The sequence below is a fragment of the Chionomys nivalis genome, chromosome 13 (assembly GCF_950005125.1).
Source record: "Chionomys nivalis chromosome 13, mChiNiv1.1, whole genome shotgun sequence".
In the NCBI taxonomy this organism is placed as follows: domain Eukaryota; kingdom Metazoa; phylum Chordata; class Mammalia; order Rodentia; family Cricetidae; genus Chionomys; species Chionomys nivalis.
In genome coordinates this window covers 45,766,382-45,784,082 of record NC_080098.1, presented here as the reverse complement: position 1 = coordinate 45,784,082, position 17,701 = coordinate 45,766,382, and the positions used below count along the sequence as shown (strand labels likewise).

At 34.5% G+C, this 17,701-nt stretch overlaps 1 protein-coding gene across 1 annotated transcript; it reads left to right on the top strand.

Annotated features, from left to right (window-relative positions):
* Positions 1 to 7,155: 7,155 nt before the first annotated feature.
* Positions 7,156 to 12,973, top strand: LOC130885516 (prolactin-3D1-like). The gene is made up of 5 exons (XM_057787054.1): positions 7,156 to 7,186; positions 8,137 to 8,294; positions 9,672 to 9,779; positions 11,614 to 11,793; positions 12,779 to 12,973. Exons 1-5 carry the CDS (start codon positions 7,156 to 7,158, stop codon positions 12,971 to 12,973), a joined length of 672 nt encoding a protein of 223 aa, XP_057643037.1.
* The last annotated feature ends 4,728 nt before the right edge of the window (positions 12,974 to 17,701 follow it).

The following is a 17,701-nucleotide window of genomic DNA, read 5'->3' as shown; positions in this document are numbered from 1 at the left end:
ATGTAAGTGACTTTTTTCAAGATCCGTCAATGAGAAAAGCACAAAGAGGAATTCAACTCCAAATCTGACTTCTGAATATTTTTCTAGATTTGCAGGGAATGTAATTTCCTGTTGCTACTTCCCCTCGGTAGAGTCTTTTTTCTAAAATTCCTTATTTTTCATTCGCAGTCTCTCAACTGCACAGTATTTTTAGAAACCCAATATATTTTATAAACTTTCTGATAGTTATAATGACATAATTTGCATTTTAAATAATAAATAACTGAAGCATATATAGTTTTCAATTGTTTAATATATAAGCCTTTTCTTTAAGAATATTTTATGAATCCTTCATTCAGTAATTGCTAGTTAAATACCTTAAACTATTACTAGAATTTTAGGATTTACTGTTGATTATATCAGACTCCAGAGTGATAGTCATTAAACAATAGAACCCCCTCTAATGATCAGGTCAATTTTGATGAATTGTACATATATCACAAACTTGCTAAAGACATAAAGGAAGGTTTGATGATATTTGAGAACAATGTGATAAATACACAAATCATAATTAAAGGAAACAGAAAAGTTTAACACCAATGAGAAACAAGATATTAGTAAATACATATGAATAACAGCAATCTTATAACACAAATCTCAACTCCTAAAGAATGTTAATCAAAACCTGAATGAGAACTCTCTCCCTCTACTCCACTCCTCCAACACCTGATCACCAACTTCTGCCCTCACCTGACCCCAGTTTGCTCATAAATTCTATTTTATTTCCCTCTCTAAGGAGATCAATGCTGTTGGGAGCAGTGAGACCCCCAGATCCTGAATTTCTTGTAAACAACTTGTTTTCCCCTGATCTGAGTGCCTACAGCTGCTCTGAGCACGAGACCTTCAGGAGTTCCTAATGGCAGGAGAGTGGTTTCTGGTGAGTTTGGCTGGGGCGTGACTATCTCTATATAATCTGCCCCTGAACACAATAAAGGGGGCATTCTTGGGGAGTTCAAGGATGACCCGTGCCGCTGTCTCTCTGTATGTGTCTGTGTATTTTAACCTCCAACCCCCTTGCCAGAAGCTTGCGAACTGGGTGCCAGCGCACAGAGCGCAGACACGAGGGCTCGGGGCGCGGCACAATGCATCTCCAAGACCCTTCATTTTTACCTAATATCTCTGGGTATCTAGATTGTAGCTTGGGGCTTGATTATAATTGACTTAACAGCTAATATATGCACTTATAAGTGAATGCATAGCATATTTAACTTTCTAGGTCTGTGTTATGATTTTTTTCTAGTTCCTTCCATTTGTCTGCAAATTTCATTATGTTATTTTGTTAGCAATTGAGTAATACTACATGTGTAAATGTATCACATTTTCTTTATCCAATCTTATGTTGAGTGACATCTAGGTTGGCTCCGGTTTCTGGATGTTGTGAATAAAGCATCAATCACCACAGCAGTAATTTTTAAGACCTCTCTATGTTTTTAATGTTGCTTTCAACTTTAACATGCACACTGATTTCTTTTATAGACAATACCAAAGGATATTGACAGAGCTGAAGGAAAAATTTGAGCTTGAAAGCAGAGAGTTTTCTACTTACTGAGAAAAATAGACTATGTTGAAATACAAAAGTAACAACCATCATGTATTTGAAGAAAATACCGACTAAACATCAAATTATGTATACTAGTGGATATGGCAGTGAGAATTTTATGTAAAGAAACCTAGATTCTTTCTTGTCTGTGAACCTAGTCTCTAATGACTGAACCATCTCTCCAGCTCTGGCATAGTGGTGCACATCTTTATTCCCAACACTTGGGAGGCAGAGGCAGGCAGATTTCTGTGAGTGCCAGGCAGACCTCCAACCTTATCTGCAAAGGTACCAGAACACTTAGGACTGTTACACAGAGAAACATTGTTGCCAAATAAGCAACCTAAAATTCTTGATTCTGTAGTAAATACCTTTTAAATTTCTGTGTCTCAATAAATCCCTATTAGTGTCTCCCTTCTACCTCCAATCTTGTCCTTAATCTCTTTTTAAATAAAAGAATACTACTTTAAAAAAATAAATGATTTGGAGGTTGAATACATTTTAGTGCTTTTTTCAAACAACATTATTTAGGAGGAAAATACATTAGTGAAGAACAGAAAAGATTGACAGGCGAGCAATTCAGTTTGCATATATAGAGTGAAGAGAGGTAGGCAGATGGTGTTTCCTTCTTTCATCTGTTTCTAATTTTGTGTAGTTACAGACTTTTAAGAAATTAAAGTTCAGCCGGGTGGTGGTGGCGCACGCCTTTAATCCCAGCACTTGGGAGTCAGAGGCAGGCAGATCTCTGTGAGTTCGAGACCAGCCTGGTCTACAAGAGCTAGTTCCAGGACAGGCTCCAAAACCACAGAGAAACCCTGTCTCGAAAAACCAAAAAAAAAAAAGAAAGAAATTAAAGTTCATCAAATCCATTCATGTTGTGGTCATGTTTGTTTCTATTCAATTCTAAAATCCCAATAAATTGAATCATTTAATTTCTTCAAGGATTGAAGGTTTGACACAAGAAGTTGGTTAAGGGACAGGACACTCAGCATGTGTCACATTGTCTCCATCCATATTCCAAAGAACTATGAGCAAGTTCTCAAAACAAAAGTAGATTTCCTCCCTGGTCTCACCAAACAAGTGAAGCTAAGCAGAGGATAGTTGTGATGTGGTGTGTGTGATTACTGAGACCATAAGGTGTGTGCTTATTTCAAGCCCAGCAGATGAGGAAAGATGCAACTGTCAGAGAACCATCACATCATATAGAATCACTGAAATACCTGGTGTCTGAAGTGGCTATTTTCCCAGGAACTTCTGATAATATACTGAAAAGAGCCAATAATATGAAGGACAGGAATCATGGATTTCTGTAAGAACTCAAGACCATACTCAGCAGGGTAGGCCATTTTTTACATGTCTTTGTTGATTCTGTGCCTGAAATTGGCAATTTTTAAATGCCAATAAATTTTGAAATACTTCATTTGCAAGAGTAAAAATTTCTCTACAGTTCACTGGCTATTATGCTAGTTAAGGTCTGCTTGCAAACCCAACTTTCTCCGAGGTTCTTTAATAATATTTTCACATAACAATGATCTCAATAGAAAGTAACTGTGCTGCATAATAATTTGAGAGATAACTTTTTAAATGAGTGGACACAACTTTTTTTTTATTATGATCTTGTGACAGTCATTGCCTAGTTCTTCTTCAGCTCAATACATTAAATGACATAATAATCAAGTATAAGGATTCAGAAAAAGTACATAAGATGTAGAATACATATAGCTGAAATATATAAGAAAGTCAGGTTACTTTCTGTGCCAGAACACATGAAGTGTGAAGGACAAAACAGCAAATAATTGAGAATATATAAAACCTAAGTAACATGACTACAATCTTGACTATTATAGATGACTATCTATTAAGCTATATTTTTTAATTATATATTACATTTTTAAATGAACTTCACAATCACAATACCTTAGTCAAGATCAGAAATACATCTAACAAAATTGACCTCAAATTTGTATCAGTAAACCAAGACCATACCAGTGCAAATTATTCATATCTATATCATATCCCCTTTTAAATGTAAACGAACAGTTATAAACAATATTTGGGAATATGGACATAGTTCTGTCCATACTACTTCCTGCTGTTTGGGGCACTGTTAATCAGGTTTTTCATCGTGTATCCTGTGTGCTAGGTTCATCTCAGTCAGCAGTTGGGTGAAGTGATTTTTTTGAGGGTATTCACAGCAACCTTTCAGAAGTTCTTGTCACATCAAATTCTAGGAAATGTCCTGCTCTAAGTACTAGTTACTCTGAATGTATTGAATTTTATGTTTCAGTGTCCTACTTTCTTTACCATTTATTTAGAGGGAGAGAGAACATGAAGTTGGCAGGTAGGACATGAAAGACTTCAAGAAGGAGAAATAATAATCAAATAACTTGTATGCATTTTTTTTTTTTTTTTTGATTTTCGAGACAGGGTTTCTCCGTAGCTTTTGGTTCCTGTCCTGGAACTAGCTCTTGTATACCAGGCTGGACTCGAACTCACAGAGATCCGCCTGCCTCTGCCTCCCGAGTGCTGGGATTAAAGGCGTGCGCCACCACCGCCCGGCTACTTGTATGCATTTCTTAGAGAATAACAGAAAATAGGTTTAAAGTTAGATAATTTTAGAAATCTAATGCTCAATCTTAGTCACCGTCGAAGCCTGAAATGTTTCTAAGTTCTTCTAAATCCTACTGAGTGTGATAAATTTCAGCGTAGGCCTGAATCTGTGGAACTGTTTCCTACCTCAGCTGGATGAATTTCCCCAAATGGAATTTTTCACACTCTCTTAGGACATTTTGTTTCACTTCCCTTCTATCATTCTTTTTCTTAATAAATGTCTCACCAAGATGGACGGATTTAGTTTTAATGGCAATAACTGAATAGATGACTGACTTCATATAACTTCAATCTAAGTTGATTCCACATAACTTTGACTAACAGTTAGGAAAGAAAAAGTTTTTTAAATAAACACAAGATTGCCACATAAGGCTAAGCATAATCCCGAGTCTCAAGAATCTTTTTTGTATCGCGAAAACCTGAAATTTACAGCCATATATAAAAACAAATTGAGCAAAACATTCAACCAAATTATAAAATATACATTGTTTACAAATTGTTGAAAGAAAAAAACTGAATTTCATGATATTCGGTAATCACAGCATTCTTTACATATAAAAATCAGCATGCTAGAATAGAAGGCTCTCTCTGTGCATTGTTTTCTTATAAAGACCTGAGCTGGATCCTCAGAAATAATGACGCCTGGCATGGTGACATGCACTTGAATCCTAGTACTGTGGAGAAAGAAGTACAAAGATTCCTGGATGCCTGTCCATTTAGTTTAAACTAATTAGTGAGATTAAGATCAACAAGGCAATCTTTGTAAAATTATGTCAGCAGTATTACTGAAAATGGCATAATTTGCTGGTCAGGGTAACTGTACACACATACAAATGCACATACATGAAGACATAGAAACACCTGAAAGCATCACAAAATCAACCAGTGTGTATGTGTGTGTGTGTGTGTGTGTATGTGTAGTGTATAAAATGTGTGTGTTCAGATATATGTGTGTTTACCTATTCATCAAATGTGCTTTGAAGTAATAGTTACAGCCTCAGTCTTACATGAAAATACCAGAAAATAAAATTTACTAACTTTAAGGAATTTCCTGAAAGTGACCATAGGGACAGTTGGTCATGAGTTTTCTTGATCAAGAGTTTAGAACAAAGCTGTCTATTTGCAGGGGATCCTTAAAACCAATACTATCAGTTTCTACAATTTCATCAGAAATCAAGTAAAAGGAGAATTAGTAAAGGATAAGGAACTAAATTTGTTCTTTAATTTCTGAATAAACTAAGGGAGAATGTAAATTTCTCCCTCAACCCATGCCTGGGGAGATCCTACAATATTTGAAACTATTTAGGACAGAGTTGAGATCATATCTACATATGACTGTGATGCTGAAAAAATGTCTCTATCGTGAGCTTTAGGATCTGTGACCCCCATAGTATATCTGTTCTCTAGTTCAGACAAATTTTTTGTACCATATAATAAATTTAAATAAAATTGATCTGCAGAGTTATATTTTGGCTAGACAGAGGATAGGAATTTCTCATCTTTTTGGAGATTGCTGCTGAGCCAAACTGCTACATAATTGATGGATATGTTATAATGTGTCCACAGACAAAACTGATAGTTTGATAATCCAAAGGGTAGGGCACAGTCACTTTAATCAGAATATAATCAGAAATCAGAACTAAACCATAGGATGATGGCTATCATACACTTATGTATGATCCAAGTATTTAAGCATCTATGATAGGCTGTGGGGGAAAAAAGTATGTCTTTGAAAACTAAATCAGTTTTGGGTGAAACAAGTACAAAGGCATCAAAGTATGCTGTCATAATACCCCTTTTTATTAAGAATATGCAAGGGAATGAATTACGTTGACATGTTTATATAATATAAAGGTTGCATCAGGATGGCAATAGGCAAACTTATGTTATTGCAAGCAATTGAAAATCTTAAGATGGAAATCTTAAGATGGAAAGTATTTCTAAGGCCCTCTAAGTAAAACTATTTGGTCAATAAACAACCTGTAGCCACCAGAATTGTACAATTAGACCAATTACTAAAGAAATTGAATATTACTCTCAAGTAACAAGAATATTTTGGGATCTTATGATATGGAATCTATTACAAAATGGAGTAGCTTTCATGATGCCACCAGTCACTATGTAGATTATTTCAAGTTAATGACCTGAAATAGCTATAATTCAGGGATATGATAAGGACATCAGCAAATCTGGCAAAATGTAGAAAGTAGAGAAACTACAGCACAGCAGTGACCATTGCAATTGATAAGAATCTGAAGCCACACAACGAGTATGTTATATTGTAAAACAGCAAAAATAAACTGAACAGCCTAAAAATGTTATCATCTGCTTTTATAAGTTGACTTTTCATAAATAAATATGATGTGCTTGTCAAAATGCCTTCTAAACCTTTGTGATTAAAACTCCTGATTACTGGAACTGTTACCTAGTCTATTAAGATAAATATTTTACAATTTTAGTAGTTAATGTAATATAGTTGTTAAAATGCAAAGTTAAAGCAATCTGTAATAATTGACTTTTGTGATAAAAGGGTGAAATATTGAAAGCAATTATAATAACCAGAACCAGTAGGAAACTTTGTAGAAGGCGTGGCAGACCTATAAGATCTGGAACTAGGGGAAAGTATTGTGGAAAAAGCTTTCTCCTGCTTACCTGGAAATGAGTAATCAACCAACAAAGATGGAGTTGTTGATTTGGATAATGACTGGAACTCTATTGATCATATGGGGGAATGCAGTCTGATGACACATATTGACAAATAATTGTGGCAAATGTAAAGAAGATGTTAATCAACCCCGAGGAAAGAACGTCACCGATCTATAGGCATTGATTCAATATGGCCCCCAGCTCCGCATGGCTTTGGGCACAGTCTGGTGGTATATATGGGAGGTGGAAAGGCGACGAAAGGCAGAATTTGGTAACGCAGCTTTCTTGAATTGAGGATCACACTGTGGTGGATCTTCTCAGAGATGCAGCTCACTATGACATTACCAAGCTCCGGTAAGTAACCATTCATTATGTACCTCTAATATATAGAGTCTAAGTGAGCATTATTGTATATTTCTTCAAGGTTGTTTCTACGGTATATTTTCTTTGCTGTGACCTATTCTGAAATTTTGGGAAAATTATATTTGATTATGCTTCATCTAGACACAAGTAAACACAGAAGTGAAAGCCATCTCTATATTCTACTTGCTCACTTCGTTTCTTCTAAGAGTTTATCAACTAGAATCTTCATTGTGTCGCAGAAACAAGGCAGTTCTCAGTTATTGTGTGTTGTATTTAATAACAGTAGGGTAAAATAGGACAGTGTTACTAGTATTTAAGCGTCATTAATTATTAAAAACCTTAGAATTCAAAAGTTGCCATTTGAAACATAAAGAAAATACAAATACAATGCAAAGATGTTACAGAAAAATTATGCTATATTGAGAACACAGGGCTAAATAGGTGGTCTGATTTCTTCAAGCACAAAATCAGGAAGTTGTAACTAATTTGTGTGCCAAGGTTGGATATCTACGGAAATAAATCAAATGGAATAAACTATCAAATCACCTAACTCTTAAGTAATGTATACACAGAAAAAGAATTAGTTACAATAATAAAGTATTTTTAAAAAATGAAAGACAACCATAAATTTTCTAGAATTTCAGATACATGCAGGTAATGACTTGGAGTCTCTGGCACATGTTTAGACAAACTCCTTGTGTTTGTAAACCTGAGCAGCTCCTTTGGAGCCAATGCAAACTTTGAACTACCTCCCCCATTTCTAACTCTCTTTTGGAGACATCTATCTATTTCTCTGTATTTTCCAAATTGTAAAAGTGAATAGTCAGTTAAGGTTCATCAACCCAAATCACATAGCAGAGGCCGTAGGAGCACATTCACAGCTTCTTTAACTGTGTGCTACTTCCTTTGCATAGCTCATCTCATTGTCATTTCTCTGACAGCCGGGATGTGTGTGTTGCTGATAGTGTCAAGTCTGCTCCTTTGGGAGCATGCAGCCTCCAAACCAACTGGTGTTGTGTCCACTAAAGACCTGTATGATCGTGTGGTTGAACAGTCTCACACCACATATGGCCTGGCTGCAGATATCTACCATGAATTTGTAAGTAATGTCCTTACTTTGGGATCCTTATCTAAAAGGGCCTTCAAATAGCTGACCACTAATTAAACTGGAATGACTCATGTGTCCAATTACAAATACTTCACTTTTTCAGGTAATAGAAATAATCGTGTAATGGGAAGAATGCGGTTTCATAAAATATCAAAAAAATTGTAAAGTTTTAATGATATTTCAAGTTTTCCTGTACTAAATTTAGCAATAACAACTTTGAACTTCTTCATTGGAATTTTGATTTCCTGGTCATATTTCCAGGGATTCTGTCTTCATGGGCATTCCTTACTTACTGATCTGAAGATAACAAGAGCATGAGAAATGAAGTGAAGTTAGTTGTGTAGAGAGAAAACAATGTAAAGAAAATTGAAACCATATAAACAGTGAAAAATGAAAATGAAACAAAATAGCTACACATAAGTTAGTAAATAAAAGAATCCCAGTTTATTGTTTCAGTAATGAGTGTCTTAGTAATATTGAAGGACTGCTGTAGAAAGAAAATGTGTTCTCTCTTCCTTAGGGATATAATTCATCTATTCAGGTTGTGCGATTGAGGAAACAGCAAAGCAAATTTTCATTTTACATTGAGTATATAGATTACATATCTCAACATTTATAGGGAATATATATTCCCATAGTTATTTTTTGTTATTAGTTTTTCTCATACCCTTTATTTTTCTCTCATAAATTTTCAGATTCACACATTTCTAAGAACCCATTAACTATTTTAATTCGCTGATAGGTAGAATTAAGTAATTTGTATGTTCTTAATAAATACCTTATGCAAGTACATCCTTCATATCTTTAATAAATAAACATTAAATATTTTCTAAATTCTTACTTCACTCTTTGCTGAATATTTCCTTAGAATATGCCTAGAATTTAATGATTCATTGCTGACTGTAACAACATGAGTGAATCCTATATTTATCATGAACTTTTTACGGCATTGACACTTGGTGATGCTTGAAAGCAAATTTATGCATGAACATAACATTTTTAAAAAATAAAAGACTAATTTTTGCAAACAAAAAACAAGATATTTTAAATATGTATAAATAATAGCAATTCTGTGACTCTCAGCCTAGTATAACTGATCCTTAAAGATGTAGGTATTTACAAGTTTTGGTCCATTTTAGTGTTTTCTTTCCAAACAATGTCATTAACAAGCACTACAAGGGAAGAGAATGGAGGGTAGTCAGTTACTTTACTCATGTAAAGGAATAAAAGGTAAGCAGATGATGTTTCCATCGTTCTAGTGTTCCACATTTTGCTCTTAAATGTGAAAAATCTGCAGGTTATCAAACTATCACCTTGGTTTTTATTCAGTTCTAAATTCCCAAAAGTTAAATATTTAATTTCTTCCAGCATGTAAAGTTTTTCAAGGGAAGCTGGTTTACTGAGAGGATGCCCAGGATATGCCACACAGCTTCCATCCATACTCCAGAGTCTCGTCAGGAAGTCAATGAAACAAAAGTATGTTTCTTCTCTGTTTTTTTTTTTTTCAACTAAAACTGTCATGCTATACCCATGTTAATTGTGCTGTGTGTGATTACTGAGCCTGTAAGAGTTGTGATAATTTCAGACAGAATAGTTAGAGGAAGATGCCGCTGTCAAAGAAGAATCACATAATACTTTTGTTAATGTTAGCACTCAGTAAAATGCCTGCCAACTCACATGGTCCCAGAGTTGTAATTGTCCACATAGAAAACTACTTTTTACCAGCACCTTCTGCTTATCCCTGGAAAGTTTTGATCTGAACTGAACACACATTTCTAATATATTCATATAAATGTGAAGTAAGTACAAATTCCCCTCTGTTTGTGATATAACCCTAAAGAATCTTCCTATGGCATCATGCGACTAAACGAGCAACGTGTCCTCTAAAATTCCTAAACTATCCTGAACCCCTTGCTCTTTTGTCATTCTTTCTACAGTCCTGCCTCATGGATTTGCCTTTCCTATGTCTTAATTGAAATTAGGCTGTTTAAGAGATTCCTATGTAGAACATATAATATTCTTCTGGATGATTTCTCTTTTGATAAGGTCTATATATATCTGAAAATCTAATGTATATGTGTTCTGATCTCTTCCTTCAGGCTACATATGTAAGCATCAGTTTTATCTATATAATATTAATAATGTATATCCATCTCACACATATAATCTATTCTCCAGTCATGAAATTATTCCCAACACAAGAAATTTTACAGAAGATATTCTCTGGAATATCATGTGTTTATAATAAAGAAATAAACTGAGGAAAACACTTGTACATATTATTTTCTATACAACATAAATAGCATACTATTGATACAGAAATATTTTTTAATGTTGACAGTCTTTGATAATAGAACTCTTAAGAAGACAACAAACAGAGGCTCCAAACAGTATGCAGAATCCATTTCCCTTGAATATATGAATTTACACTAAACTTCTTTCATGCCATGCAGTTATTCTTAATCATTATTGCCTGATGCTCCTAGCAATATGTTGTTGATCAACACTTATCCGTCCATTTCGATCATAAACTTACTTTTCTATGAAATTCCACTTGAGCTTCTCTCTAGTCTTTATTTTCATACTCGTACAAACATCAAAGTCAACAACTATGAAAAAAACTTATTTTGTATGACTGTGTCTTTGACCTAAGAATTACCAGGTTAAAATTGCATTCTGATTTCTGCTGATGCCTGTAATTAAAGTAATGCTTTGTAATAAATTTTCATTCAAACATGTCAATAAATTGGCAACTTCTTTAGTGGGAAGAGATCTGGGATCATGCAGATAAATGAGAAATAGGATTTTGAAAAACATTTTGCCGGCATTCATCTGTTTTAACATTCTATTGTAATATAAAATATTAAGTAAGTACATGAGAAACTAATTTTTTCAGTATTGTAGAAATTAATTGAACCACTAACTCCTGACATTTTTGTCACCTATGTTACATGAGTCATGTCTTTGGACACCTACTAAGCTATGTAAAACCTGGTTTTCTCACAGACAGGTTAAGCCATCAAAGAGAACAGTTCTAACAAGTAAGACAAATGGTTGAATGTTGAGGAACACAAAATATGATCATTTGAAATAGCCAAATTTATTAAAATTCAATTACTTTTATTTATCCAAGTGGAATTCAGTAGTTGTCATTTTGTATTTATGCAATATTTATATATTATGAAATCATTAATATAATAATAGTAATAAAAATACACTGTAGATTGTCTCCCTTGTTAAAAAAACCACAAGAATCAATCTACCCATCTGTAAGTTACCTAGTTTAATATGATGTTCAATGTTTGTTTAGACTGAAGACCTTCTGAAAGCAATCGTCAACATTACTAATGCCTGGGAAGAACCTCTGAAACATCTGGTGTCAGCCATGCCCTCTCTTCCAAAACCTTCTGATAATATGCTGAAAACAGCCAATGCTGTGAAGGATAAAAATCTTGTTCTTCTGCAGGGACTTAAGACCATACTCAATAGGGTAAGTTGTTTCTACGTGGTGTGTTTGTTTTTCCTATTTATAAAATTCATGCATTATGTCATTCAAAAAGGCTTTTGAGACATCTGAAATACAAGGTTACTTAATAAGCCAATAAAACAGTGATTGCTGTAGAAAATAGTAGTATACCTCATATTAATTTTGACATTAACTTTGTTGAATAGGGTAAATACTCCAGTCTAATTCAGAAGATCTTACACCTGTCACAACCTAGATATCCTGCACCATAATACATTAATTGAAATATTCTGCTCACGTACAGGGATCCAATATAGTATGCAAATGTAGAATGGATTTCCCTGTAAAGAATAAAAGGATCAAGACCCTCTACCAGAACGAATATAGTATGAAGGGCACTTCATGGAAAGTACAGGGAGCATGTAAAACTCCCCAAGAACTGATGCTAGCCTTTTCATTGTCATTTAGTTACTTTCATGTACACAGGCAATAGTACCTTGCTGGTTCACTATTTGTCCACTTGTGTGAATGTGTCTCATCTGAGATCAGTGGAGTGTCAGAAAATACATATGCCTGACTCCAATTATGCTGGGTGTCTAATGCTTTGAACCTAATTTCCAGCATTTCTCACTATAAAAGTCTACTCCCCTATGTCTACCAGAGTTAATTAAATACTAAGGAGAAAGGTGCACTGGGAGATACATCATGTCTGTAAGTGCCTTCCTACCATGTGTGAGGACCTGAATCTAGTTTCAGAATGTGTGTCAAATGTGTGATGTGGTATCTTCACTTTGTAGCCCACAAACTAGGGAATCGGATCTAAGGGGTCTGCCATGAATTGCAGTTAAAAGCAGCTCTCTCAAAAATCAATGTAGATGTCACTGAAGGAATTTTACCCAAAATGGATCACTGACATCCAAATCATATGTATGTATTTTACACACACAGCAAATAGATACAGAAAATGATAAAACATAATATTAATAACACCTGTTCATTTAATTTTTAGACCCAGATTGTATATGAAGAAACTGACTCCCCTGTCTGGTCCGGACTGTCAGACTTAAAATCAGCTGATGAAGACACTCAAGCTTTTGCCTTTTATAGCCTGGTCCGCTGCCTGAAAAGGGATACTCATAAGATCGACACTTTTCTCAAGGTCTTGAGGTGCCGAGTTGTCTTTAATAGTGAGTGTTTGTTTTAACAATGAGTACTAAATGCACATCCCTGAAATGTCCTGCTGACAGAGTCCTTGTTGAACCAGAATTTTAATTCTTTTTTTTCTTCTCAGTTCATGCATGACTACAGTAGATTTCTTCTTATAAAATAAAATATAATTATTTTAAACAAAAGATTCAGTGTGATATTTTAAGAAAGTCTTCTGTTTCCATTTAATATAATATAGCTCCATGTTTTTCTGATGTGCGTATAAAAATATGAAGTTTGACAAACATGTAAGACAGCATAAAACTTGTTTAAACTCTTAGTGAATGAAGAGAGATCATTTATGTAAAATCAAAGCAAGAGATTCTTGCTACTCATAAGATCCTATGTATCAAAGGAATGGATGTCTGAGCTAGTTTATAAAAGAAAACTATTCTGTGAGCAAATTTTTAGTCCAATAACAAGCAATACAGGTTCAATAATGTTGGATTATCCATAAGTACTATGAATTAAAATGTTCAAAAATGTAATAGAAAACAAGTATGAAACAGATCTATATTTCTCTAGTGCCTTCCTGCCCCTTGATCATCCTTTGGACCATCTTAGGAAAGAATCAGAATTTTCCTCTTCTGTAGCTCAGGGTCTAAGACAATTTTAATACTTTAAAAGTAGAAAATAGAAAACAAAGAAATGTTTCCCACTTATGTAGACACAGTGCAGCAGACCAGTGGACATGGTAGCATGTCTCTCAGTAGAGACATTCTAATTGAAGTCTCAAGTTTTCAGACAAGATTAAGAGGAAGTATAAGTCAGCAAAGGTCAGCAAAGGAAAAGCAGAAGAGATATTTGAAAAGAATTAGCAGTTACTCACTTTGACACCAGAGTGGCTCTGCATTTGACTGCTTCTAGGGTATTCAACTTATAAATTGCATATAAACAAATTATTCTAGCACAGGAAGAATACCAGATATCGGATTAAAACAGAAAAAAAATAGTTGAATAATATTGATCTCATAAATTAATAAATCACATGATGAACACTAGAGGTACAGCTTGAGAAGAAAGGAATTTGCTTTTTAAAGATTTTTTTTCTGAAATTATGGTTATATGAATAAACAACTGTTATACTAAGATCAGTATAATACTTGATGCATTCAAATAAAAAATCCCAACACAATTCTTCACATACCTAAATACAAACAATATTCAACTTCAAATGGAAAAACAAAAAGTTTGAGGAAAGCTAAAATAATTCTGTACAATAAATGAGCTTCTGGAACTATCATCATCCTTGAGTTCAAGATCTTTTATAGAACTATAGTAATAAAAATAATTTAGTATTTAATAAGGCATTATGAACTGTCTCTTTGGAACTTATTTCCTATACTGGAATGCCTAAGAAGAACAATACTTAACCTCATATGAAAAAAAAATAATGTCAAGAATAAACAATCCTGTACAATAAAGGAAGTTCTAGAGATACCACCATCCTTGACTTCAAGCTCTTATAGATTGTTTTTGGTAAGATTGGCATTTTTAATTTGCTTGTCTTACCAATCCGAGCGTGAGGGATCTTTCCATTTTCTGATATCTTCCCCAGTATCTTTTTTCAAAGTCTTAAAATTCTTGTCACATAATTAGTTCACTTGTTGGTTAAGGAGTTACCCCAAGATAGTTTATATTTTTTGTGCATATTGTATAGGGTATTATGTCTCTGATTTCTTAGCCCATTTATCATTTGTATATAGGAAGGATACTGATTTTTTTTTTAGTTAATCTTATAACCAGCCATATTACTGAAGCTGTTTATTAGCTGTAGGAGTTCTTTGTAGAATTTTTTGGGTCCCTTATGTATATTATCATATCATCTACAAATAGCAAAAGTTTGACTTCTTCATTTTCAACTTGTATCTCCTTACTCTACTTTGTTGCCATATTGCTCTAGCTAGAACCTTGAGTACTATATTGAATAGATATGAAGAGAGTATACAGCCTTGTCTCATCCCTGATTTTAGTGGTTTCACTTTCAGTTTCTTTCTGTTTAGTTTGATGTTGATTGTCAACTTTCTGTCTATTGCCTTTATTATGTTTGTGTATGTTCCTTGTATCCCTGATATCTACAATATCTCCAATCTGTCAAAGATTTTTCAGCATCTCATGATCATGTGTTTTTTCTTTCATTTTGTTTATGTGGTGGATTTTATTGACAGAATTTTCTATATTGAATCATCCCTGCATCTCTGGGAAAAAGCCTACTTAGTAATGGTGGATGATTTTTTTTTATGTGTTCTTGGATTCCATTTGTCAGTATTTTATTGAGCATTTTTGCATCAGTGTTCATGAGGGGGATTGGTATGTAATTCTCTTTCTTTGTTGCATCTTTGGTTTGAGTATCCATGTAATTGTGGCATTATAAAAAAATCTGTCAATATTCCTTCTGTTTCTATTATGCAGGATAATTTGAGGGATATTGGTATTAGCTCTTCTTTGAAGTTCTGATAGAATTCTACATTGAAAGCATCTGCCTATTTTTTTCTTGGTTGGAATATGTTTAATGACTGCTTTTTGTTTTCTTAAGGGATATAGTTTTATTTAAATTGTTTATCTGGTCTTGATTATATTTTGGTATTTGGTACCTATCAAGAAAATTATTAGCCTGGGAGGTGGTGGCGCACGCCAGGACTTGGCAGGCAGAGGCAGGCGGATCTCTGGGAGTTCGAGGCCAGCCTGGTCTACAAGAGCTAGTTCCGGGACAGGCACCAAAGCTACAGAGAAACCCTGTCTCGAAAAACAACAAAAAAAAGAAAAAAATTATTCATTTCTTTAGATTTTCCAATTTGTGGAGTACAAGTTTTTTTTTTTTTGAAAAAAATTTCTGCCTCCTCCCAGCCTCCCATTTCCCTCTCCCTCCCCCCCACTTCTCTCCCCCTCCCTCTCCAGTCCCAAGAGCAGTCAGGGTTCTCCGCCCTGTTGGAAGTCCAAGGTCCTCCCCCCTCCATCCAGGTCTAGGAAGGTGAGCATCCAAACTGGCTAGGCTCCCACAAAGCCAGTACATGCAGTAGGATCAAAACCCAGTGCCATTGGGAGTACAAGTTTTTAAAGTATGACCTAGTGATTCTATGTATTTCCTCAGAGTCTGTTGCTATATCCCTTTTTTAGTTTCTGATTTTATTTATTAGGATAGTCTCTCTCTACCTTTCAGTTACTTTTGATAAGGGTTTGTCTATCTTGATGATTTTCTTAAAGAACCAACTCCTTTTCCATTGATTCTTTGCATTGTTTTCTTGTTTCAATTTTATTGATTCCAACCTTAAGTTTGATTATTTCCCATCATTTAGTCATCTATTTTCCCTTCCAAGGGAGATCCATTCATCACCCTCCCCCAGAGTCTGTGGTTTGTAGTATGATTGTTCTTTACGTCACAGTTAATATTAATTTATAAGTGAGCACATAACTATGTTTGTCTTTCTGGGTCTGGGTTACCTCAGTCATGATTTTTTTTCTAGTTTTATCTTTTTGCCTCCAAATTTCCTGATGTCTTTATTTTTGACAACTACACAATATTCCATTGTGTTAATGTACCGCATTTTCTTTATCCATTATTTGCTTGAGTGATACATAGTTGCTTCTAGGTTCTGGCTATTGCAAATAAAGCTGATATGAATATAGTTGAGCAAGTGTCCTTGTAGAATGATTGAGCATCCTTTGGGTGTGTTCCCATGAGTAGTGTAGCTGGTTCTTGAGGTAGATTGATTTCCATTTTTCTAAGAAATTGTAATATTAATTTTCAAAGCAGCTGAAGAAGTCTGTACTTCTATCAGCAGTGGAGATGTGTTCTCCTTGCTCTACATCGTCTCCAGCATAAATTATTATTTGTGTTTTTTAATTTAGTCATTCTGACAGGCATGGTGGAATCTTAGAGTCACTTTGATTTGCCTTTTTCTGATGCCTAACAGTGTTGAATATTCTTTTAAGTGTTTCTCTGCCATTTGAGATTCTTCTGTTAGTAATTATCTGTGTAGTCTGTACCCTGTTTTTTTATTGGATTATTTGTTTGTTTGTTTGTTTTGATGTCTAGTTTCTTGAGTTCTTTCCAAAATTAAATAATGGAGAAAAAAAGCATGAATGGTGCTGGTTTAACTTGATATAGACATGTCAAAGAATACAAATAGATCCATATCTATGATGCTGGACAAAACTCGATACCCAGTGGATCAAAGACTTCAACATAAATCCAGTTACACTGAAGCTGATAGAAAATAAAGTTACTTCAATGCCTTGAGTGCACTGGCCCAGGAGATTACCTCTGGAATATAACACCAGTAGCTCAGACACAGATATTGACAGTTAATAAATGGGACCTTATGGAGCTGAAAAGTTGTATAAGGCATAGGACACTGTCAGTAGGACACAATGGGAGACAACAGAATGGGAAAGGCTCTTTACTAGCCACACATCTGGCAGAGGACTAATCTCTAATATACATAAAGAACTCAAGAAAATTATGAACTCTTATAATGAGTATCTGATGAGCATCTGAGGAGTAACATGAGTGATGAGGTTTAGGGTCTACTCTACAAAACAAAACCATTACTGCTTTTATTGCCCAGTCCACAATCACATTACTTCTTATGTCACAGGTCCTAATGAATAACTTGGTGTATTATTCTTCTTAAATTAAAAAATAAAGTCACATAGTCCACATAGTCCTATGGAATATTCAACTCTTAATCGGGTATCTTAACTTCTTCCCAATATTCCCATGGAT

Excerpts from the sequence above, each read along its gene's own strand:
- LOC130885516 (XM_057787054.1), top strand. The coding sequence starts at position 7,156 with ATGCAGCTCACTATGACATTACCAAGCTCCG. Across the intron at positions 9,780-11,613 it reads AGGAAGTCAATGAAACAAAA|ACTGAAGACCTTCTGAAAGC; the intron begins GTATGTTTCTTC and ends ATGTTTGTTTAG. Across the intron at positions 11,794-12,778 it reads TTAAGACCATACTCAATAGG|ACCCAGATTGTATATGAAGA; the intron begins GTAAGTTGTTTC and ends TTTAATTTTTAG.